This window comes from Arvicanthis niloticus, chromosome 26 (genome assembly GCF_011762505.2).
Source record: "Arvicanthis niloticus isolate mArvNil1 chromosome 26, mArvNil1.pat.X, whole genome shotgun sequence".
Lineage (NCBI taxonomy): Eukaryota > Metazoa > Chordata > Mammalia > Rodentia > Muridae > Arvicanthis > Arvicanthis niloticus.
Window position 1 is genome coordinate 706,882 of NC_133434.1, and position 24,060 is coordinate 730,941.

The window sequence follows — 24,060 nt, forward strand, 5'->3', positions numbered from 1 at the left end:
TAATTATTTGAATGCTAATTAAATAATAAATAGCTGCTAAATATAGATTTAAAGGCAAAATAAAAGTATCTTAACTTTTTAAATAATTTCCCATTCATATTCACAGCAAGAAAAAATTATTTTGAGCTTCTTATTTCCTAAGAATCCTATATGTGGCATCTACATCCCACACTTCAAATTTAAGAAATTCAAACTAACGCTGTTTTACATTCAGCCAACAACCTTTTTACAGAAAAAGCCAGATAGTAAATATTCTAAGCTCATTCAGCCATATCCTGTACGCCTCAAATGCAGCCGAAAGGCCTGTGAATGTCTGTTGCCAATAAATTTTCTTACAAACACTGAAGTTTTAATTTTATGGCTTCCCAAGGTTGTGAAATAGTAATGATTTTTTTTTTATATTTACCACTTAAAATATGTAAAACATTTTTATTTAAATTGTGGAATATACAAAAGCAGCCTTAGTTCATGTTTGCCAAGCCTTGGGCAATTATATTTTTTTTTGAGGCTCAAGATGGTAATGTAGGAACTCCATAATCGGCTCCATAATGGTGCTTGTTTTGCTGTACAGACTTCACTCACCAAACTTCTCAGGGTCTTCTCTGCAAGTCACCCATCATCCCTGCAAAGCTTGGGTTAAGCATAACTAAGGTAAGGGTGACACCTTGTGGTTGCATTGCAAATGGCAGTCACTTCCCTGGAAGTTACAAGGATGAGCCCAGCGGATCTCTATCTAAAAGCCAGGCTGGCTCCCTGGATAGTTTGCCAGACAGCAATTGTTGTGTGGTTGTAGTTGTAGTTGTTGATGAAATGGGGCAAAGATTAAGTCCACAGTTCAGTGTCTGTCTCCAAAAGCAGTTTTTTTCTGTTTTGCAACAGTAGCAGCCACAGTTTCCAGAGCCTTCCCAAATAAAAACACAAGCAACATTTAGTTTCCCCTACCCTGGGTATAGCCACTAACTAACATCTAAGGAGAAGCTGGGTACTCCAATAGGATAGTCACAAAGGAGAAAGAATGCACACATGAAGGACCTAACTACTATTGAAAACAAGAAGTTGAAAGCCAGGCTAGAGGTCACAGCACATACCTGTGACCTCAGCTCTCAGCAGGCTATAAGGTAAGAAACTAAGAAGTTTGGGCTGGAGAGATGTCTCAGTGGTTAAGAGCACTGACTGCTCTTCCAAAGGTCCTGAGTTCAGTTCCCAGCAACCACATAGTGGCTCACAACCATCTGATGCCCTCTTCTGGTGTATCTGAAGATAGCTACAGTGTACTCATATAAATACCTAAATTAGAAGAAGAAGGAGGAGGAGGAGGAGGAGGAGGAGGAGGAGGAGGAGGAGGAGGAGGAGGAGGAGGAGGAGGAGGGAGGAGGGGGGAGGAGGAGGAAGGAGAAGGAAAAAGAAGAAGAAATTGTTAGAGGCCAGCCTGAAAAAAACAAAGGAGTTCCACACTGGAAAATAATGAGCAAGGGACTTAATGGCTAAGACCAGTAATTGAAATGTCACCACAGCCCTGAGGCAAAAAGTATTGCTCATTTAACCATACAGGTCACACTGTCCCAGGGATATTAAACTGTTGAGGGATGAGCATCTTGTTCATTTTTGGTAAAAAACGGTGATGCTTTCCATTCCCCTGCCTCTAGGAATGCTTCATCCAAACTTCCAATTCTCTGTACAGGAAAGAAAGGAGATTCTGAACCTGGAAGGCTCTTTCCCTAGGTTCTGTAGTGACACAAGTCACTTTAAGAGCCTCCTCTTTGTAGGTAAATGGATTGGGTCAGCTAAACGGAAGTAAGGACAACTCTACTGGAGGCACCCTCCACATAAGCAAAAAGCTGCTGCGTAGTTGGGGGTTCTGGCTACTCAGAAAGGACGCAGGGCAGGGGGCTAGGACTTGCACTGGTACTGAAAGAACATGATTCTGGATCCAATCTAGACCTGCACCCTGAATACTAGAGTCATCACTCTCCCTGGATCCCACTCTCTTCTACAAGAAGGTGTGGTGTCTGGCAGAGTGGACTAACTTCCCACATATTTACATGTATTGGAGCTGTGGGCAATGCAGTAAAAGGGACCTGACCACCTTTCCTGGTGTCACCAAGGAAACTGGCAGAACTGTGCATCAGAGAAGACAGACTGGCAAAGTACTTCCTCCCATAGGAAACGGGAATTTAGTGGTATTAAATCCGTTTTTGCCTTTCTGGTGCTAGCCTCTGGTTGCCTTACCATGCTCAGAAGCAAGCAATTAAACATCCTTGCTAGCCTTGACCGGTGGCATTTCTAAAGTTCTGCAGTGGTTCTTAATGGACAGTGTGGTTTCAGTATGGCGTTCCATTAAAGGCTTTGTAACCTTCTCCACAAACTTCTTTTAATACTGCCAGGTTTGTACAGGCATCTGAATACTGTCGCTGAGACAGACAGAATGTGTCTGTCCCCAGCACCTGGCTCTAGCACAAGAAGCTAATGTCTCTCCCATCTAGAACTTGCCTTCAGGGACTGTCCAGCATTACAGGAATTGGCGTGGGTCTTCACGTAGTCACGTAGAAAGGGGAAAAAAGCTGTAGTTGACACTTAACTCCTTAACTATCGGGAGGGGCTCACTGACTCTTGATTGGTTTTATATTTCATCCCTTTTTTTCCCCTCCTCTCCTTCTTTTCTGTTTCTGTCTCTGACCCCAGGGGAGGGGAAACGGGAATAGTGAGCGATCAAAAATAAACCTCTTATGTCAAAGCCGGGAAGGAAGTATAAATACGAAGGGCTCGGCAGCCCACTCGGTGCTTCCCGAGGAAGGAGGCGACTACACAGGACGCCGCGGAGGACGCGCGCTCGCGGCCCGGGGCGCCAGCTGCTCGAGTTCTGCTAGGTTGGCTGGCGGGCGCAGGAGGAGCGGGGCTGCGCGATCCAGAGGGGCCGCCAGGGGACCGCCGAGGCTGCTGCCGCTGGCCGAGTCGGCCTCCCCATCCGATTGATCATTTTTCCTGGACAGAGCGGCCCTGCCGCCTCGGGCCACCAGCACCTGCCCGCGCGCGGCGATCTTCTTCTGTCTCCTGCGCTCTGCAGCCCTCTGCCCCCATGCTCCGCGACCCCACCGCCACCCGGTGGCCGCCCCTCCTGCTGCTGCTATTGCAGCTGCCTCTGCCGCCACTCGTCAGCGGCGCCCCGGCGGGGCCGGGAACCAAGGCGCAGGCCTCGGAGCTAGTGGTGCCCACGCGGTTGCCCGGCAGCGCAAGCGAGCTCGCCTTCCACCTGTCCGCCTTCGGCCAGGGCTTCGTGCTGCGCCTGGAGCCCGACGCCAGCTTCCTGGCGCCGGAGTTCAAGATCGAGCGTCTCGGGGGCTCGATCGCAGCGGCCGGGGGAGAGCCGGGGCTGCGCGGCTGCTTCTTCTCTGGCACAGTGAATGGAGAGCGGGAGTCGCTGGCGGCGATGAGCCTGTGTCGCGGGCTGAGCGGCTCGTTCTTGCTGGCAGGCGAGGAGTTCACCATCCAGCCACAGGGCGCTGGGGACTCCCTGGACCAGCCGCATCGCCTGCAGCGATGGGGGCCGGGACAGCGCCAGGAGGACCCCGGGTTCGCTGCCGCCGAGGTCTTCCCCCTCCCTCAAGGACTGGAGTGGGAGGTGGAGATGCGTGATGGGCAGGGACGGGAGAGAAGTGACAACGAAGAGGACAGGGATAAGGACAAAGAGGGGTTGCGCAAAGAGACAGAAAACTCCCGAGAAGTGCCACCACCCTTCGGATCCAAAACTAGGAGCAAGAGGTTTGTGTCCGAGGCTCGTTTCGTGGAAACACTTCTGGTGGCTGATGCGTCCATGGCTGCCTTCTATGGGACCGACCTGCAGGTAGGACTCGAGAGCCTTCCGCAGACCCTGTCTTTAACAGTCCATTGCTCCCCGATGGTTTTCAATTCTTCCCTTCCCACTGGGGGTGGGAAAAATCCCTCGGGCTCCCAAGCCCAACCCCAAAGGGGACTTTCTTCTTTCTGAGAAACAGCAGTAACTCCATTAACTTCTGCCATCCCGGCTTCCTACTTCCCAGTCTCTAAATCCCTTACAGTTTACAGTAGAGGCGCTGGCTCTGGCTCTTCCTGAGTCTCCCTTAGTTCCCAGGCACCTGCTTCTCCCAAAAAGAGATTTTAAAAAACAAAAACAAACAAACAAACAAACAAACAAACAAAAACCTGTGTTTTTGAAAGAGTCCGTCCTTCCCAGTCCCGCTTCCCGCAACTCTCTACTATCCGGGACTCCCTAGGAGAGGAAACTGGGCTGGGACAAGGTGGCTGGGACTGTCTTTGGGTTCAGAACTGAGGTTCCTGTAAGTAAAAGTCGTTAGAGAGAACTAGACCTGGGAAGAAGCTGTCCAACTTCTGTACGCCCAGCTGGTTCTGATCAAGGGGCACGGGCTACCTTGCCAACCTGGCGCTCAGCCCCGGCAGAACTTGGCAATGCCAGCATCCAGCTCAAGAAGGAAGGAGAACAGAATTTCTGCCTGGGGGCTCAGCCCAGAAAACTGAAGTTTCTCTGAGAAAGGGGAGGGAGCAGGGCTGAAAGATGAACTTTTTCAGTTACTGTATTCAAAGGAACTAGGGCTGAAGTTTGGTCCACCCAGCCACCCTCGGCCCAGAATCAGCTTTCAACTGACCTAGGCACAAAAAAAAAAAAAAAAAAAAAAAAGTCCAAGACATTATTGCTAGTAGCTGGGCATTCCTTACTACATGCTGTTGGTGCTGACTCAGCAAGAAGTGCTCCCAATCCCTCCCTCCCAAGATAGGGCTAAGATCTTACCAGAAGCAGAGGGGGTAAGAGTCCCATTTTCTGGAATATATGGAACCATAAATGTTATCTCAACTAGAGGAAACTGACCAGTCCAGAGATCATAGTTTCTTCAGTCAGGGATCCCAGTAGTGCAGCAGCCCAGTCAACCCTTTGGCAGTGATGGTGTCCTTGATCAGGGTCCCTATACTAGCTAGATTCAGCCTGTGCCTGAATCTATTTTGGGTGCCAGGGGCACTGGGTGTTCCCTTTGTAGAATGGCCAGACACGGAGACAGTACACCCTCTGTTTGTCATCTGGTCTTTCCTACCTCCTGTGATGAAGAGGTGCTTGATGACAAAGTTCCCTTGAAAGCCACTTGGGGGTGGGGGGTGGGGAGGACAGGAAGGATTGTGAGTAAGGCGTCCAGTCCACATGATCACTGTTCTATCTACTGCACAGACCAATTAAACCTGGGACAGGCTCTCTGCATGGTCTTATGGTATTGGCTCTGCTCAAAACACTGCAAGACAGCTCTGGGCCATCAGCCCCTTGAGGTTTGATCTGTGCTGATGTCATATTTGATTCTCTGCCTGCCCTAAGAGGAGGTACCAACCACTTCTTCTGACTCCTTTCCCCCAGTATGTATTAGAGAAGTAGAGAAGGGTGAAGAGAGGGCTTCCCAATTCACCAAGACCACTACATCTTAACTCTAGGCTTCTCCAGGAACAAACCCAAAGCTAAACATTACAACCATCCCCAAATTAGACCGGTCCCTGGCATCTGCTTGAAATCCAAAATGCAGAAAGACCAACAAGAACATGGAGAAATTTCGAGACGACTCAGTTTTTCAGAATGCAGAGCCAAAATATCCTCCCTAGCAGCTCTCTCAACTCCTCATTTAAACAGTGAGCTGTTAAACATTTTTTTTCATGGGGGTACTTGGCATCTCCAAAATTCACAGCTGTCCAGGCTCCAGTATCCCACAGCTACTGAAACGGAACATCTGGTTAAAACCCAGGTTATGCTGACTTCTGCTTGAGGTCCAGGTGTGCTGCTCACACAAGGTGACTCTCTGTGAAAAGCACCACCAAGTTCTGGTACTTTAAGACCTGGCTTGTTCAAAGTCACCTCCTTCATACAGAGGCCATTCCTTAACATGTAACCTGCAAGGAGGCTCTGAGAATCCATTCAGACAGATTGAAGTCACTTTAGGGTGCCTTTGGGTAATGGGCGGTTGATGGTGATGATAAGAGCCCCTGACTCTCTAAGGAACAACAAGGTACTTAGACAAGGTAATATAGTCTGGTCTGAGCATCTGTGAGACTGTGTCACCATGAGCCCAGTTTCTGGAAGGTTCGGCTGCTCTCTGAGCATACTCCACTTACAGAATGGTTTAATATGCATGACCTCAGGGCGGGGGGGGGGGGGGAGGCTTGTGAGAGAAGCAGAGGAAGAAGAATATACAGCTCAAAAAGGACTTGAGAGTTTCCTAAGGTCACACTGGTAAGTGTGGCAAGCTAGATTTGCCACACACCCTCAGACTTCCTGAAACTACTATGTCTAGCGTTCTTTGTCACTGTACCATAATACTGAATCTTCTCATGAGGAAGATGTGTAGTTCTAGTCACACTCTCCCAAGTGTCCACATTATTGTATGGCCTCTTTAAATCCAGCAGACTGAAGATGCCCCATCAAAGTGCCAAGCTCCCATTCTGAAAAGAAACCACCATTGCCTTCAAAGCCTCAAGGAAGAATTGGCTATGATCCCGACTGGTGTCATTGCTTAAGTGACAATGACATTTACCAGAATTCTGGAAGTGAGTTCACTTAATCCCTTCACAAGAGGGGCCCCTGCCTCCCACCTTCTTATCTGGCTTCAGAGTTAAGGGTTCATCATAAGGTAGTCTCACAGATGTTAGAATAGAGCACAGTAGCTTGTCCAAGTTCCTTAAAAGATCAGGGACTCTTATCATAACCATCAACCTCCTCCCATTACCCAAACACACCCCAAAGTGACTTCAATCTGTCTGAATGGATTCTCAGAGCCTCCTTGCAGGTTACATGTTAAGGAATGGCCTCTGTATGAAGGAGGTGACTTTGAACAAGCCAGGTCTTAAAGTACCAGAACTTGGTGGTGCTTTTCACAGAGAGTCACCTTGTGTGAGCAGCACACCTGGACCTCAAGCAGAAGTCAGCATAACCTGGGTTTTAACCAGATGTTCCGTTTCAGTAGCTGTGAGATACTGGAGCCTGAACAGCTGTGATTTCTGTCAGAGTTGGGAAAAGGGGGACTTTCTGGAAAGAGGGATCACTTCAGGAGAGTCCACTAACTTTGTCTATATCTTAGATGCTACTAAGGGTCCCCTGGGTGGACTTGGAGAAGAACAGAGTTCCAGCAGTAAACAGACCTTGTAACCCTATTTCTCAGCAGGGAGAGTCTAGGAGCGGTTCTTCCTCCCCAAAGCACACCAAAGCATTCCCAGATGCAAGGTCCTGGGAGCTGATTCTAGGGAAAGGCTATCACGGTCATCTCATGTCCCTCTACCTTCTGTGGTAAATGTTCCCCACAAGCCCTAGTTCTATAGTTATCCTCTACCCTGGTTTGCCCAGAGGAGTCTCTGCCTGGTAGCATAAAAACAAACAGTGTCATCTTTTGATATCAATAGTGTGCTGGTTTGGGTGACACACGGGCCTAGGCTTCATCAGCTCTGTATTTATGCCAGTTTTCATGGGAAAAAAGACATGTTACGTTAATTATGTTCAGCCCGCCTTCCAAACAATGGGTCCTTTCCATCCCTTGCTGCAGTCAGAATGGCCAAAGATACTATTTCCCAAAGAAAATTTCCAAATACCCAAATGTTTGGGTGTGTGTTGCTCATGCAGGGCTTGCTTATTTGCTTGCAGACTTTGGGTTTGGTTTTCCTGGTAGCAATCAAGATTGATAGCAGTGTAGTGGCAGGGAACATAGCCTTAGAAGGAAAACAGATGTAACTGAGAGGTTCAAGGCAAGTATCCATCGCTCGGTACCTTGATTTCTTCACCAGGGAAATGGGAGCAGTCTTACCCAAGTCCTAAGACTGTCCTGAGAATGTAACAAAACATGAAACACATCTGAGCCAGGGCCTGGTAGATAGTTGGTGCTTGGCAAGGCATGGCTATTCCTAGAGTTGCCTTTGGTGATTGAAAGCATTTGACAGAGCAGGCATAATGGTGTGGCTACACATCACTGGAATGCTGGCTACTGCTTTTCAACTTTGCTGACCCACATGGCAGAGAGACCATCTTTGCAGACTGCTCTAGCTCTGAGTGTGTGTAGTTGGCTTCTGGCAGTTCTGAAGAAGGGTAGCTTTTGCAACCACACCTTTTGCTGTTTGGGGAACAAGGTGTGATGAGGGATGGCTATGTGAGTCTCACTCTTCCCTCTCCCCTTGCTTCTCCCTTTTCTCCTTACAGAGCTATCCTAGGCTCTAGAGTCATATCAGGAAGGAGGACTAAGGATATCACATGTGAACATACATTGCCACTCTTCTGATGTCCCCAGGCATGCCACACAGAACTTAGTACCAACTGTGTGGAAGCAGATAAGCAAAGTACTACAAATTACAGGTGACACTGTAGCCAGGATGAGGAACCACTGCTAGTGCATGTTGCCAAAGCTCACCTTGACTATGGTGACCATGGGGTCCTGCCACTCTAGCATAGTTCTAGAGGTTCCTGAGAAACAACAGGGACCTCAGTCAATAGGGGAAGAATCTCATTTCCACTCTTTAGCTCACAGTTTGCACTTGTGTGGTAAGCAGAGAGGTATAAATAGACACCAGGTGGCGGGTCAAGCAAGCCATTTGACCTTTTCCTTGACTGGCACCTGGGCCTACTCCCTGTATTAGTAAGTCAGGTCCATCCTTCAGGACCTAGAGAACAGATGGGGAATCAGAAGCATACAAACCCCAGGTGACATAGTTATCCCAAGCTTAGCAATCCTTGTCCCCGGAAAGCTACGGGATGAACCATGATGCAAAGCTCCTGCCACTGTATTTAAATGATGGAGCTGGCCATGGGAAATAGTGGAGATGCCCAGCTTCTCAGTGAGACAGGAACTGGAGCTTCTGAAAGGAGCATTGGACCACAGAATTTTTGTGGTCCTCCCCTATGCAGATTATCTTCTGAGATAGCCGGTGACAGGAAAGAACTTAAGCTGTCTTCATAGTCAGCTGTTGCCTGGAGGTAGTGACTCCCTGGGCTTCTCAGCCTGACTGCAGCTCAGTATCTGGAGAAAAGGATCCCCTGAGTTGCCTATGCTGTCCTCTCTCCACATAACCCATCGCCTTTTCCCTGAGGGACTAGGGCATTATCCGTCACTCTGCCTAAGTCAGGTCTGGCCTGGTCAGCTTGAGTATACAGACTGTTCTTGGTCCCCCAAATCTCCAATTCCTCATTTTAAACCACCTTCTTGAACACCTAGAAGCCAGCATCTTGGCCCCAGACTGTTTTGAAAAGACCCCACCTTCCCTAGTTTTCAAACCACAGAACTGGGACTCAAAAGGAAAAAAATCCTGGAAGGATAGTTGCAGATTTCTTCAGAAGAGATCCCCAGGGGTTAGTCCAGTCAGATCCTAGCCTCACTAGACAGACCAGGAGAATGTCTGTCCCCCCTCAAGAAGCAGGGACGATCTGGCCAGAAGTTTGTCTTTCAAGCTACCATTCCTCAGGACTCACCCTTGATTGCATAATGATGTGGTTGCATATTTCTCTTCAGCCATCCAACTCAGGGAACAAATGCCAAGTTGCAGCTTTGCTGATAAGATGTTTTACATCAGCCTAAACAAGCTGGAGTGCATGGCATGCTGAGTCACCTGAGCTCAGAAACCTGCCAAGCCATTTGTAGGAGTAATGAACATCTGGCCTACCGCCTTCAGGATGAATGGACAGGTCCCATGCACAAATAATGGAATGCATCTGGAACTCCCACACAAGGCTTTCCTCAATGGAATGTCCCCCTCCATAGCCTTTCCTCCCCTTCTACTCCCACCTTTTAGACCACAGGAAGAGAGAGAGAAAGAGAGAGAGAGAGAGAGAGAGAGAGAGAGAGAGAGAGAGAGAGAGAGAGAGAGGCTGAGGGCAGTGATGCTCCAGAAAGCAAAAAAGGCAAAGCATGCAAGCAACTGCTCAGCTGGCCACACCATGGGCTCAAGGCATGCCAGCTTGTCACCCGCTGTCTCTGCCTCTGAGAAATAATCCACGAGGTCCCCAAAGCAGGACAATAAGCTCTCATCTGGCCTCCCCTCAAAGCCTTGGAATCCAGCAAAAATGCAGTTGGCAGCTCAAGGACAGGCCAGAGGCCAACTAACGATGTAAGACCATAGGCCTTTCAGTTGGCCTAGGGGAACTGCAAGCAGGTGGGACCCTCTGCATGTGAGTCCCATTAGGCCCTCTGTCTTCTCTCAAGTTCCAAGTAGAAGTGAATAAATACTGGGAGGGGATGGGGGTGGGGACTGTTCATGAAGAAATCAGGAGACTGAACTCTAAGAAGGAATGTGAACCTCAGAGACACACACCCTAGCTAGCATCCTGGCTTTAAGAATAGTGTGATCTTCAAGAACTTATTGAACTTGAATGACTCTTTCATTCATAAGCAGAATGGCAATGCCTGACCTATAGTTGCTATGAGAAGTTAATGAGGTGATGTGTCAACTGTGGCCAATGACTACTGCAGAGTAGCTGTTACTAATGGTGATTATTAGAGCAAAGTTTTCAGAGTTAAAGTTCCCATGCTAAGAAGTAGAATTTTCCTGATGAACATCAGGAAAATGCTCAGACAGATTCTAAGAGGGAAATTCCACTGACTGTAAGTCTTCAGACTGTTGCTTCTGGAGTGAAGCCAGAGAAGATGAGGATGCTTGGCGAGGAACCAGTTGGTGTCCTGAGCAGTCAGAATAAGCCATCCAACCCAAGAGAAAACTTTATTTGCAGTTCCAATGCAGCAGCCGTGTTCCATGTACAAATGTTGGTGCATTTGAAATGTTGTTGGTGTAATGGAAGAACCATGTGTTGAATTTTAATTAATTACTAGGAAGTGGATCACTCATGAGCTGGTCTAGATGTGCAATGCATAAGTTTTGTGATCAAACAGGACTGGGTTCAGATGACTGTTCATTAGCTTTATAATCTTGTGCCAGCCACTGAAGCTTGGTCTTTTTCTCTGAGGAAATAACACCAAGTCCTCGAATGTTTTGCTAATCTTCTTGGGATACGGCATGTCTATAAAACTCAGTCCGGAGCCTGACATGTGTAAGATAAGCATCTCCTAATGAGGTGGTAGGAGAGGGCAGCCAAGACCATGAAAGTGATTGGCATTCTCCCACTTTTCCCCCCTCCTGGTAGAACCACATCCTCACAGTGATGTCAATGGCAGCCCGAATCTACAAGCACCCGAGCATCAGGAACTCCATCAACCTTGTGGTGGTAAAAGTGCTAATAGTGGAAGAGGAAGGATGGGGCCCAGAGGTATCGGACAACGGGGGGCTCACACTGCGCAACTTCTGCAGCTGGCAGCGGCGCTTCAACAAGCCCAGCGACCGCCACCCAGAGCATTATGACACTGCCATCTTGTTCACCAGACAGGTGTGTGGGCTGGTTCTGAAAGGCTGGGAAGGCTTTTGGAAGATGGCATGGGCAGATCAAAGGGAGGGCTTTGAGGCCTGCCCAAACATGTGAGCTGTCTCCCTGCTGGCCCCAGCTGGACTTTGGAGGCCTCTTGCTGGAATGAGGAGAAGAGGGTCATGAGGACACGTGTGAGGCCTCTGCGAGGGGAGAAGAATCTACTAAGGGCACTTTTCCAAACGTTTGTGACCAGCTGTCTGCTGAGGTCATACCGAGAGGCAGCAGGCTCAAGCAGCCCTGGGAGACGTCTGGAAACGGAAACAGGAAAGGGGTTCTGTCTTCAGCCTGGTTAGCCATAGGAATGGTCACCTAGGGATCCTTGGTGTTTTCACATAGGAGGGTGGTTGTGGTGACTTAAACATCTTTCCTGAAGGCTAGTGGGTACAGTTGAGTGTGTCAGGCCCAGGTCACCAGTCCTCACAGGAGCCATGAGTGGAAATGAAGTGGTGTTATATCCATTTGGAGATTGAGGTAAAAGAAGCACCAAGAGGCCGTACAGTCGTAGTGCCTGCAGTTAAGCCTGAGAAGTCTTACTGCAGGGCTAGCTTCTGAGCAATTGTGAAGATCTAACTTCCAAAGCAGGCCTTTTAAGTCCTAGGCAGGCCAACTGTCACTCATTGCCCCCACCACCACTGCCCCATGTGTGTGTGTGTGTGTGTGTGTGTGTGTGTGTGTATGTGTGTGTGTACGTGTATGTACTCATGTGTACACATACATGCACATGTGGTGCTAGTGTTAATGTTGGTGTTGTCTTAACAATGATATGTTTCTTGGGCCCCTTTCCACGTTAGAAAAACAAGGGCAGGTGAACCATCACAACCAAGACAGAAAAGCCAAGGAGATGGGATATCTAGGTGGAATGCCTAGGTGCTGACTCTACTGATTATCCCATTTACACACACACACACACACACACACACACACACACACACACTAGAAGGCTCAGTAATGCTTATATCATCAGGTGTTACCTCTCAGAAGGCTGAGTGGGACATTGGGCACTTACCTCTGGTCTCTGTGCCTATCCGAATAACCTAGCATGCTTTCCTCACTGAACAGAACTTCTGCGGGAAAGGAGAACAGTGTGACACCCTGGGAATGGCAGATGTTGGCACCATCTGTGACCCCAACAAGAGCTGCTCAGTGATCAAGGATGAGGGTCTGCAGGCAGCCTACACCCTGGCCCATGAGCTAGGTAAGACTTGTCATACCAGAGCTTGCTTCAGACGTCAGCACAAGCTACCTCTGTCAAGTCCGAAGCTGCCTGGCTTCTGAGAAGAAGGCATCTCACGTGTAGCCATTGACAGAGTAGTTCTATGTATACAGATGTTGTACTTAATATTACTAACTCCATTCCTACTCTGAGCATAAAACCACAGTGCTAAATGGGTGCCCTGGGCCATCAGCAGCATTACCCAGAGAATGCCAAAATATGGGAGAAGTTACCATGATAACTGGACAGTTACCATGGTGATCTAAGGAAGCTAAGTAGTCAGGCTTCATGGGGAGATGGATTATGAAGAGAGGGCCATGTTAGACAACCAACAGTACAAGGGAATGTGAGATCCTCTTTGGTCAAAAACTAAAGGGGATCTCAATGGTCTTCTGAAATCTGAAAAGATTTCTTGGAAGTAGGACACTAAGAATAAGAACCAAAATAAATGTGTTCAGGGAGTCCCTGTAGCCATGCCAATGGGAGGTGGTAACAGAAACAGACCTCTGAGATCATCAACAATGCTGGCCATGTAGGGAATATATGGGCAGGACAGGGCACCTGGAGGTATGGACAACTGGAATGGACCACAGCTCTCTGCTCCCCTCACCCCCCAACCAGGGCATGTTCTCAGTATGCCCCATGATGATTCTAAGCCCTGCGTGAGATTGTTTGGGCCCATGGGCAAGTACCACATGATGGCGCCATTTTTCATCCACGTGAACAAGACGCTGCCCTGGTCTCCCTGCAGTGCTGTCTACCTCACAGAGCTCCTGGATGATGGTCACGGTAAGCCCTCCTCAGATCCCCTCGGCTTTTCCCTACCCATCTGCTATAGAGCCTCTTTCATGGCTGTTGGCACCTGCTGTGGCCTGGGGACTCCCTGCAGCTGTACTTTCTCACAAAGCCCATAGGGTGGGGGAAGACTTCAGAGGCATGTCATTCTAGAAAGGCATGCCAAGCATTCTCCCAGAATGTTCTTCCTTGCCCCGATCTTCCCATAGCCTGAGCTCTGGGCTAACTTAGAATTATTCATTCCAACGCAGAAGGAATTAGTCTGAGAAGGCTGTCCAGAGGTGATGAGTTTAAGCAGAACGTAGAGGAATGGAAGACTGTTTGTAGTTTGAAAGAGCAGAGCAGAGAATGTTCTGGGCTGGAGTGATAGACTGAATGGCAGCTCAGAAATGACAAAAAAAGACTGTGGGCTGCTCATATGAGAGCCAGGATCTAGGGCAAGGGTGCCCAGTTAAAGAAGTTTAGACTGTTGAACAAAGCAGTGAAGCAAGTATTCTAGATTCTTCTGAAGGAGGCAGGGATATAGCCAATGCAAAACAGCAGATTGTACAAGTAAGGCTTACTTTGCGTGTCAGGGGTTCTTAAACTTTACATGAGATGTGGTTTTAAAGTGCAAGAGGCTGGCAGTCACGAGATGCATACTGAAAGTCACAGGAAATGTATTCGACATGTTCTGGACAGCAAAAGAAAACTTGTCCTACAGAAACGTTTGCCACAGTTGCCCAGAATTAAACAAGCTCTATGTACATGGTTGAATGTTGGTGATGTTTACATCAGGGATGAAGAAACTGGGATGCCTAGACACTAACATACATCACTCAGAATTGGAGTTAAGTGTAGAAGCTCAGTACAGGAGACTATGCAGAGCTGAGAGCAAAGCCTTGCCCTTGTCCTGACTCATCTGTTTCTTTTATTCTCAGGAGATTGTCTCCTGGATGCTCCCACCTCGGTTCTGCCCCTCCCCACAGGCCTCCCAGGCCACAGCACCCTCTATGAACTGGACCAGCAATGCAAACAGATCTTTGGGCCTGATTTCCGACACTGCCCCAACACCTCTGTGGAAGACATCTGTGTCCAGCTCTGGTGCCGTCATCGGGATAGTGACGAGCCCATTTGCCACACAAAGAATGGCAGCCTGCTCTGGGCTGATGGTACACCCTGTGGCCCTGGGCACCTGTGCCTGGATGGTAGCTGTGTGCTCAAGGAGGAAGTGGAGAATCCCAAGGTGAGGAAAATGGAGAGGAGATAAAGGGAGGAGAGGAAAGCAGGACGGGGAGGCAAAGGCTCTACATGTGAGAGTCAGAAGCTGCTTCATGCCAACCTACAAGTGTTACTTATCAGAAAAATCAGTCATCTTTCAACAAAACAAACTAATTATCCCCCACATGTGGGAAGCTTTGAGGCTTGCTCATGGTCAATGGGATACTGTCTTGCTCCTCGAAGCTCCGCATCTCCTCCTTGGTGCTGTTTTGTAGCTGTTTTGAAGGGCTCATGCAGATGGGTGAAGGCATGAAGACCAGAAGGTGGGCACTCAGCAAGTGAGAGCCCAGAGGAACCCACTATAAATAGAGGGTGACATGGAGTAGGAACATTGCATAAGGGCTGAGTATCCATAACCCGCCATGTTTGAGCTGAGTTCCTTAGTAGAAATCAGAGAGTAAGTGTAATGGTAAGAATGTCCCACTCTGAGAGGAAGGGAGAAGGGATCTGAGTGGCCTATGTCCAGAAAGAGAAACCTTGGCCCAATACAGAGGAAACTTGCGTGAAACCCCAAGGCAATGCCAGTGAGGGTTTTAAGTGGTTCACTTCTTTTCCCTGCTCTTAATACATCCAAACAGCAAGGCTGATCACATTTCTTCTACTGCAAGTCATGGAGCCTCTGTGATGAAATACCATCCGATGAGTTTCAGAGTTTGGGTCCTGCCCAGCACTGAATCGCCACGGTGGCCCGAGCACGTTCCAAGGGCTGTCCTTGGTGGCATGCTCTTGTGCTGATTTGGGAGCCTCCCTGGGCTGTGTGGAAGCCACACATTCTCACCCAAAGCCTGGGCTGGTGCAGTGTTTATGGATTCCAGGTCAGCCACCTCCAGGTCTCCCCATTCATTCTCCTCTCATGGTGTTGAAAGAAGAGAAGAGTCCAACCACCTACCTCAGAGGCAGAACTTTGAGAGTGACATAAAACAGTCACAGGATCATCTATCCTTAAAGCAAAAAGGGCAGGATTGGAAACTACTCTTTGTCTGCAGTATCATGCCTCTGTCAAATGAATGCATTGCTGCTGTAGGATTTTATGTTTGGAGCAGAAAAATGACAGGATACTGTGACAATCACAGGAGTGGCTTTTTTTTTTCTGGACAGTGGTGCATTTCTAAAGCTCAGGGTTCTTTCTCCCATATTTATTTTTACAGTCTTCTGCTTTCATTTTTATATGAGCAAAATGTTGCTGTAATAACGGAAAAAATAATAATTTAGAACCCTTGGCGGAGCTGTCAAAGGAAAGGCTTTGTTCTTGTAAGTCAGTTGTAAACTTGGAAATGATTCTGTGTGTTGCCCAGCACTGGCCTACCACTGGAACCAGTAGCTGATAGAATTGAGGCAAAACCTCTCAGCAGCCATTTCTTTAGACCAAGGGTTCTCAGCCTTGGCACTTGTGACACTGGAACTGGGAAAGGCTTTGAGGGTGTTGTGCACTGTTGGTTATTTCCAAGAATCATTGTCTTGATCCACTATTCGTGACATATGAGTATGAGGCAGCTACATTGACTTCAGACTCCTCTCATTGAGGACAGCATGGGCACCAATGGAAACCCACTGCACCAGACCCAAACTTACCCATAGAAGAGTCTCTCGTACTCATTCAGCAGCTATTGTGTTGGGCACCTGGGTATGGTAAGGTGTTGTTTATATACACTACGAAGTCACAGCAAACAAACCTAACACAGCCTCTATGGTCACAAAGCCACACCCAAGCAAGCAATGCTATTATTAACCAAGCAATTAAAACCATTTACAGAACTCCATACATTCAGATGAGGAAGTCAGGCCCAAGCCACCAGGTGGCATATAGGACTGAAACCTGCTCCCCTTTGTTCCTGATTCGGTGGTATTGTGTGTTACAGGCTGTGGTAGATGGAGACTGGGGTCCCTGGGGACCTTGGGGACAATGTTCTCGTACCTGTGGTGGAGGGATACAGTTTTCGAAGCGTGAGTGTGATAATCCAGCACCTCAGAATGGAGGAAGATTTTGCCTGGGTGAAAGAGTCAAGTACCAATCGTGCAACACAGAGGAATGCCTACCAAATGGTAATTACCTTCCAGAATAGGTGATGATATAGGTGCAATGGGTCTCAAGAGGAGGAGAGGGTGTCTCCCCAGGTACAGAGCTGAGCCCTCATCCAGATATTCATGGACTCTACAAGATGTCAATCTTGGGAACAGTCCTCAGACACCCAGGACTGTTCTTACTTTAAGGAGAGTATGGTGATATCAAAGAAGGCATTATTCTTGTCTTGGTCTTCTGAGCTGTTGAGTGACAAAGCATGTCACTCCCAACCAAATCTGAGAGGGACCTTTGAAGCAGGATTCAGTGTAGGGTAATAATCCTCTCAGAAGCAACTGAACCCTTCTCTATGCAGATGGCAGCCTTTTGCAAAGCAAATGTCAGAGCCAAACCTCCAAGGTCTCTCCAGCCAGCATTCAGCCCAGGCAGGAGGGAGGGTTTCTGGGTGTGATTGATTCCTGAGTACATTCCTTCTGAGAAGAGCTGCCCATCTTCCCTTGGAGCCATAGCAACTACCTGACAGAGCCTTCCCCAGAAGGAGCACCATCTCTGCCTCCCCTTGCCTACTCCTACCCCCTAGGTCATGCTAGAAAGCATACACAAGAACTCAAAGTGGAAAAGCGGAGAGTAGCCAACTTAGGAAAGGGAATCAGAAAAAATTTTTTGGCCACCATCTCCTCCAGTGCCAGTTTGGGCAGCTCCAGGAAGCGTTGGCAGCACAAAAAGGCAAGGGAAGCTTTAGGAGAAATTCTCACAGCTGCCAAGATAGATGCTCTGGCATTGGGCTGAGTGTCTAAGGGAAATCTGTAGGCTCTGCAGTTTTGCTAAACAGGGAGAATTAGCACCAGAGAGAACAGAAATTTCTCTCTGGTGCTAATGAGAGTTTTCAAGGTAGACAGGAATGATAGGTGACGTTATAACTTCGCATGCACTGAGATCAGCCATTTCTATCAAGTACCCATCAGTGCCTCTGTGTCCGTAACTATAATAGATACAGAAGGTATAAATGCACATGGCATGGTCTCTGTCCTCAAAGACTTTGCTTGATGACAGAGCTTAATGATGAGCTCTCTTGCACAGTAATCATGGCTCACTCTGTAAAGTAGCAACCCTGAGCGTATGGGGAATCAGGGAAGGAATCTCAGAGAGTTTAAGCCACGGAAGGGCTAGATGATGATGTGCTGGTGAGACCGGAAGTTATATGCCAGGATGAGGCAGGTATGACAAACCCTATCAATCACTCGGGAGGAGCCAAACAGAAGTGGCAGCATGTCAAAGCCAGACCACAAAGGTCCTTAAAGCCTGAAACAGCATGTGTGGGTTGTCCATGACAACTATCTCATCAGGTCACCCTAACACTTCTCCAGGTATAGCCAGAACCCCTTCAGCAGTATGAGCTCACAAGCTCAGCACTGTGCATCTGTGTTTAGACGTCTCCATGGGCCATTCAGATGCACAGCGAGGGTAGAGACGCATGGCAGGAAGAGCAGGCTTCATTCAGGATTGTGCAAGGAAAACACTCACATCTGAAGGATGGATTGGTCTGAATGAAGGCTGTGCACGTAGACCTTCATGTATGAGCACTGGAGAGGCTCACTGGAAGCTCAATACTGGGTCCCCAAGGGATGGCATGGGGCCTGGGCTTGGGATTATGAAAGTTATATGCAATCATCTGAAATGACAATTTTTCCTGAATTTAGCAGATGATGTCATGGAAGATTAGAAATAGCACAGAGAGATGCTTGAATGTCCAGGATGCTGGGGTACCAGTCTCATTATAATGAATACCAAACCAGTTATCGAAAGAATAAGATAATTCTGGTGGGGGTGGAGGTGGGGGGTGGGTAATTGTAGTACCTACAGATGGAGCTCTCCCATAGATATTCAAAATTACAGAAAGTGAGTTGCAGAGGCAAAACCAGGGCTAGAAGTGCCAGTAGGCCTTTGCCACATGTCCATTGTTACTAGGGAAATCAGCATAAAGTATAAACAACAGAGTCCCGAAAATATAACTCTGTATCAATCATATATCCTCAGAGAAGGGATATTTGTACCAGAAATCCCATTGTGAGGCTGGATGGCTCCTTTTCATGGACCTTTGAGAAAAGGTCATGCCTACCTCCCCCATCCAGGTATGTCTAGAAACACTGGCCTTGTGCCTGTGTCCTTGGGTTGAGCCCAAAGCCTAGAGAGAAAGGAGGCCCAGATGTGGATCTTTCTCTACCAGAGTCCTTCAGCAGGTATGTTACTCCGTGCTGTTCCTTACTCTTCTCAGGAAAAAGCTTCAGGGAGCAGCAATGTGAGAAATATAATGCCTACAACCACACTGACCTGGATGGGAACTTCCTGCAGTGGGTCCCCAAATATTCAGGAGTGTCCCCCCGAGACCGATGCAAGCTGTTTTGCAGAGCCCGTGGGAGGAGTGAGTTCAAAGTGTTTGAAGCTAAGGTAAGAATCCCCTGGATTCTGACAGGGATGGGCGAACAGGCATGTGTTGCCTCCCCCACCTACAGATGACTTTTGTGTGCTACATGCCCCCTCTTACCTTCCTCTCCCAGGTGATCGATGGCACTCTATGTGGACCGGATACTCTGTCCATCTGCGTCCGGGGGCAATGTGTTAAGGCTGGCTGTGACCATGTGGTGAACTCACCTAAGAAGCTGGACAAATGTGGGGTGTGTGGGGGGAAAGGCACTGCCTGTAGGAAAGTCTCCGGTTCTTTCACCCCATTCAGGTGAGTCTCCTAGAGGTTGTCCTCAGGCAGAGGAACATAAAGGGCTTTGGACACTGATGGCCTCAAGCTTAAATAGCAGCTGCTAGTTAATAGTTGTATAGATGGGTGGGAGGTCTTATAAAGACTTCAAGACTCCATTTCTGCACAGAATGTCAGTGATCACCTCTTCTCTGTAGTTATCAGGATTTACTAAGGTGGGAGGTATGGAACACTCAGAATAGGATCTGGCTATGAAGAGAATGGGGTGGGGCAGCCATTGTTTTATTAAAGCTGGAGGCCACATGGATGGGAATATGTTAGCTCTGAGTCAATTAACAGGAGAGCAACACTGAGTAACACAGGACTCAGCCACAAAACATTTCCCATGAGCCTGTTATGGAGGGGACAGCTAACCCTAAGGCCAGTTAGCCCTGTCTTTCCGTGACTAGATCTCCATCAGCGAAGAGGATGCAAACCAGTGGCTCAGCAGCAGCCTTGTGAATCTAAGGGCTCAGAGAGAATCTCACACCCAAGCACCCCACACGTGTTAGAGCACTCCACATGAGTTACTTCAAAGTGCAAGGACAAAACTGTTACTGACTACCTTAGAATTGAGGGATTGAAACAGGAAAAGATTAACTGACTCTTCTAAGGTCACACTGAGAGTTAGTGATAGAAAGAAAGAAAACTTGGATTTCTTCTTCTTCTTCTTCTTCTTCTTCTTCTTCTTCTTCTTCTGCTTCTGCTTCTGCTTCTGCTCCTGCTCCTGCTCCTGCTCCTGCTCCTGCTCCTGCTCCTGCTCCTGCTCCTGCTCCTGCTCCTGCTCCTGCTCCTGCTCCTGCTCCTGCTCCTGCTCCTTCTCCTTCTCCTTCTTCTTCTTCTTCTTCTTCTTCTTCTCTTCCTCCTCCTCCTCTTTCTTCTTTTTTCCTTCTTACTACTATGCTGGAGATTAAACCTAGGACATTTCTGGACGGCAGGCCAGGTTCTTTAAGTACCAGGTAATTGTTTGTTCTCTACTGTCCCTTGCACCTCCTGGAGAGTAAGGTTAAGGCCAAGTATTTTCTTGGTCTCTCTAGTCTCAAGTGCATTCATATAGCTTTCTAGCATCCAAGCCTTCTAGCCAGATCCAGCACCTCAGAGTTTTTGTTTCTTTACTGACTAGCTCTGTACCTAGTGAAGCTTGCTCGGTCCTTCCCTATATCCCTTCTCTCTCTCCCTTCCTTTCTCTCTCCTTCATTCTCTCCCCCCTCTTTTACCTTCTTTATATATGTTACCTACTACATATCTCAAAAAAATAGAACCAGAAAAAATGGGAGCGTTTTTCAAAGTTAAGCTCAAATAAGTAGGGGAAAAAGGCATAAGCTATTCTGATCATGGGTTCCTTAGCTACTTCCTAGTAGGTCCTAGACATATGGCCTTGGATAATTCCCCTAACCTTAGACTAGACACACAGAAAGAATAGCAAAGAAGCCACCTGAAGGCCTTTCTTAATAGTTTATTCCAATTCTGTGTAACCCAGATTCCCATAGGAGAACAAGAAACTAGGTTTTGACATCCTACATAAAGCCCTGTGTTTATAATGTACTTGAAGCATTTCCCCCATTACCATCCCATCACTAAAAACCATGATGCTCCTGGTGTTTGGACACAAGAAGTGGCTTCAAAGAAGCAAGCTTTATCTCCCATTCGTCCCAAGTCCATAATAATCAATACTAGATGCAGGTTGACTCAAAGAGACAGTATCAGTCCTCTATCCTGGCTAGGTTCTGGCATGAGGAAAGAGCTCATATTTTTCCACAAAAGTTTGAGCTCGAGGTCTGGAGGAAGCCACACCCACTTTTACCACTGCAAAGTAGCAAAGGTATTATGATTCAAGCCAAGGAGGGGCCATGTTCCCTGCCCTTTTCTCCTAGGCTCTCCTGTGTTTCTGTAAAGATCAATACATCTAACTGCCTCAATTGCTACAGTAGATTACCAGATGAAGCAGAAACCCATAGAAAGCCCAATGCCCATGACAATTCTATCTGCCTTGGCATCAAATTTATTTTGAATTTTGAGGCAATCACTTATTTGCTAGTTGTTTTTGTCTGTTTTGCCTGGGGGATCCATTTCAGTTTCCAGGCTGGGAAGCCACCAAGTTTTTAGAAAAACTAACAAGTTTTTCTGTCTCTATCATAGTTATGGCTACAATGACATTGTCACCATCCCAGCTGGTGCCACAAATATTGATGTGAAACAACGGAGTCACCCAGGGGTCCGGAACGACGGCAGCTACCTGGCACTGAAGACAGCCAATGGGCAGTACCTGCTCAATGGCAACCTGGCCATCTCTGCCATAGAGCAAGACATCTTGATGAAGGGGACCATCCTAAAGTACAGTGGTTCCATGGCTACCCTGGAACGGCTGCAGAGCTTCCAGGCCCTACCTGAGCCTCTTACAGTACAGCTCCTGACTGTGTCTGGTGAGGTCTTCCCTCCAAAAGTCAGATATACCTTCTTTGTCCCCAATGACATGGACTTCAACATGCAGAACAGCAAGGAAAGAGCAACCACCAACATCATTCAGTCACTGCCCTATGCAGAGTGGGTGCTGGGGGACTGGTCTGAATGTCCTAGCACATGTGGAGGTAACTGGCAGCGACGGACTGTGGAATGCAGGGCCCCCTCAGGTCAGGCCTCTGACACTTGTGATGAGGCTCTGAAACCTGAGGATGCCAAGCCCTGTGGAAGCCAGCCATGTCCCCTCTGATCCCCTTGGTGGAAATGTCTTAGGCTTATGGATTTGGGCTACTGGCGTAACAGACAAAGGTCCCCTCTGAGGTGATACTACACATCAAGATGGCATGGCCATTCCAGGCCTTCTATTACTACAACCCTTTGGGTACTGCCTAATTCATAAGGAAGAGAGAAGAGGGTATAAGGGTAACAGATTGTAAAGTTGACTGTCTAGTGGACTGGACCTTGCTTATGACCAAGAAGACGGGATAGGTTAAAAGGTAAAAGTGCACTTACTGATCCAAATGGGAGATTTCAGAGCCAGCCTCTTCGCAAAGGACTAGCAAAGCTAAATGAGAAAGAAGAAATTATTTTCTATTTGGTTTTCCCAATAATCAATCTACCTCACAGCGGGGGGAAAATCGGTATATAAGAGGTCTAAAACCAGGTGTTTGTAGTGAATGCCAAAGCAAGCTCCATATTTATCTGAGTGATCTTCAGAAATGACCGTGGCTGCTTTCAGTATTAAAATCTGTTGTCTAAAAGGGCGGCAGTGTCCATCAAAGGGTTATAGAAAGCCACTTGTCTCAGGCTGCCACCTGCTGGGGCGGACCCATTTCAAGTATTTATGCAAGTATGTCTCTGAACTAAAGTGTGATCTTTCGCCAATGAAATTGTCTAGTCTGGTTCATTACTTCTTTTGGAAGAGGCAGAGACCCAGCATCCAAGACAAACATTAAACATAGTTTACCTAGAGTACACACAAGGCAGCTGCTATCTTCCCTGGGTATCTTCAGCTTTCAGTAAAAAGGTGATGCCTTAGGTTCTAAAAGGCCTGCTAAATCCAGCTCATGCAAGCAGCTGTTCATCTGTGTGATGTACATCAGTGTGGTTCTCAAACCCCAGTGCCTTGTACAGGGCCTCAGTCCTACATGATGGGTGAGCAGACCATGGATCTACATTCCCAACAACCACCAGGTGATATGAAGGCTGAGGTTTTAGAGACTGCATTCCAAGAACCCCGAATTTGAGAAAATTCCAACTTGTAGGTTACAGTGTTTAGTGGTCTGGGATCCCTATTTTTTTCATTGATGTTCATTATGTTTTCTGATTTTGAGAGAGGGTCTCATGTAGTCTAGGCTAACCTCAAACTCTCCATGTAGCCAAGGGTGGTCTTGAACTTCTGATCCTCCTATCTCCACCTCCCAAGTGCTGAAATTGCAGCTATGTACCATCATACCTGATTGTTTGTTTTGGAGGTAGGGACTTGTTATTCTGGAGAAATAGTATCGCTCTACTCAGCAAACTGCCTAATTTATGTGCTGACCTGCCTAATTTAAGCAAAACAAAAAGGAAAAAAAAAAAGAGCCTTTTAAGATTCCAGAATTCCACACCCTTGGCCTAGGGACCATCACTCCAAAGACATCCCTTCCTGCTCAACACCTGACCCCCACCACATTTTATCCTTATCTTGAAACCCCTATACTCCAGCTTCCCAATGAGCACTATTAACCTGGAACAGTCCCTACTATTACCCACTGGGAACTCCCCGAGAGCCTCTAAAATCCTGTCTTCCTACCTCATCTCTCTCAAGATTCAGAAGAGTTCCCTGACTCAGTCTTCCATATAAGGATTCAGTCCTCGGTCACAAATGGATGAGATGGAATGGACATTAAAAAAAAAAAAAAAAAAAAGTCCTGGAAGCTGAGGAGATGGTTCCATGAATAAAGTGCTTGGTGTACAAGTGTGCGGCCAGGAGTCCAAATCTCCTGTACCCATGCAAAAAGCCAAGTGGCCTGGGCCCACCTGTAATTCCAAAGCTCAAGAGGCGCGACAGGGAGCTATAGGCAGACTGACTAGCTAGAGTAACCGTCATAGAGTTTCAGGGTTCAGCAAGACATCTTGCCTCAATAAAGAAATTGGAGGGTTGT

General features: G+C 47.7%; 1 protein-coding gene across 1 annotated transcript; it reads left to right on the forward strand.

Moving 5' to 3' along the window:
* Positions 1-2,573: 2,573 nt before the first annotated feature.
* On the forward strand, positions 2,574-22,814 carry Adamts8 (ADAM metallopeptidase with thrombospondin type 1 motif 8). The gene is made up of 9 exons (XM_076924566.1): positions 2,574-3,841; positions 11,135-11,374; positions 12,473-12,608; positions 13,248-13,415; positions 14,342-14,646; positions 16,541-16,724; positions 18,977-19,149; positions 19,260-19,435; positions 21,593-22,814. The coding sequence occupies exons 1-9, from the start codon at positions 3,077-3,079 to the stop codon at positions 22,161-22,163; spliced, it is 2,718 nt and encodes a 905-aa protein (XP_076780681.1). The 5' UTR covers positions 2,574-3,076; the 3' UTR covers positions 22,164-22,814.
* The last annotated feature ends 1,246 nt before the right edge of the window (positions 22,815-24,060 follow it).

Bases quoted from the DNA above. Each gene is read 5' to 3' on its own strand.
- Adamts8 (XM_076924566.1), top strand. From the start codon at position 3,077: ATGCTCCGCGACCCCACCGCCACCCGGTGGCCGCCCCTCCTGCTGCTG. The intron at 13,416-14,341 runs GTAAGCCCTCCT...TTTTATTCTCAG, and splicing joins GCTCCTGGATGATGGTCACG to GAGATTGTCTCCTGGATGCT. The intron at 19,436-21,592 runs GTGAGTCTCCTA...TCTCTATCATAG, and splicing joins GGTTCTTTCACCCCATTCAG to TTATGGCTACAATGACATTG.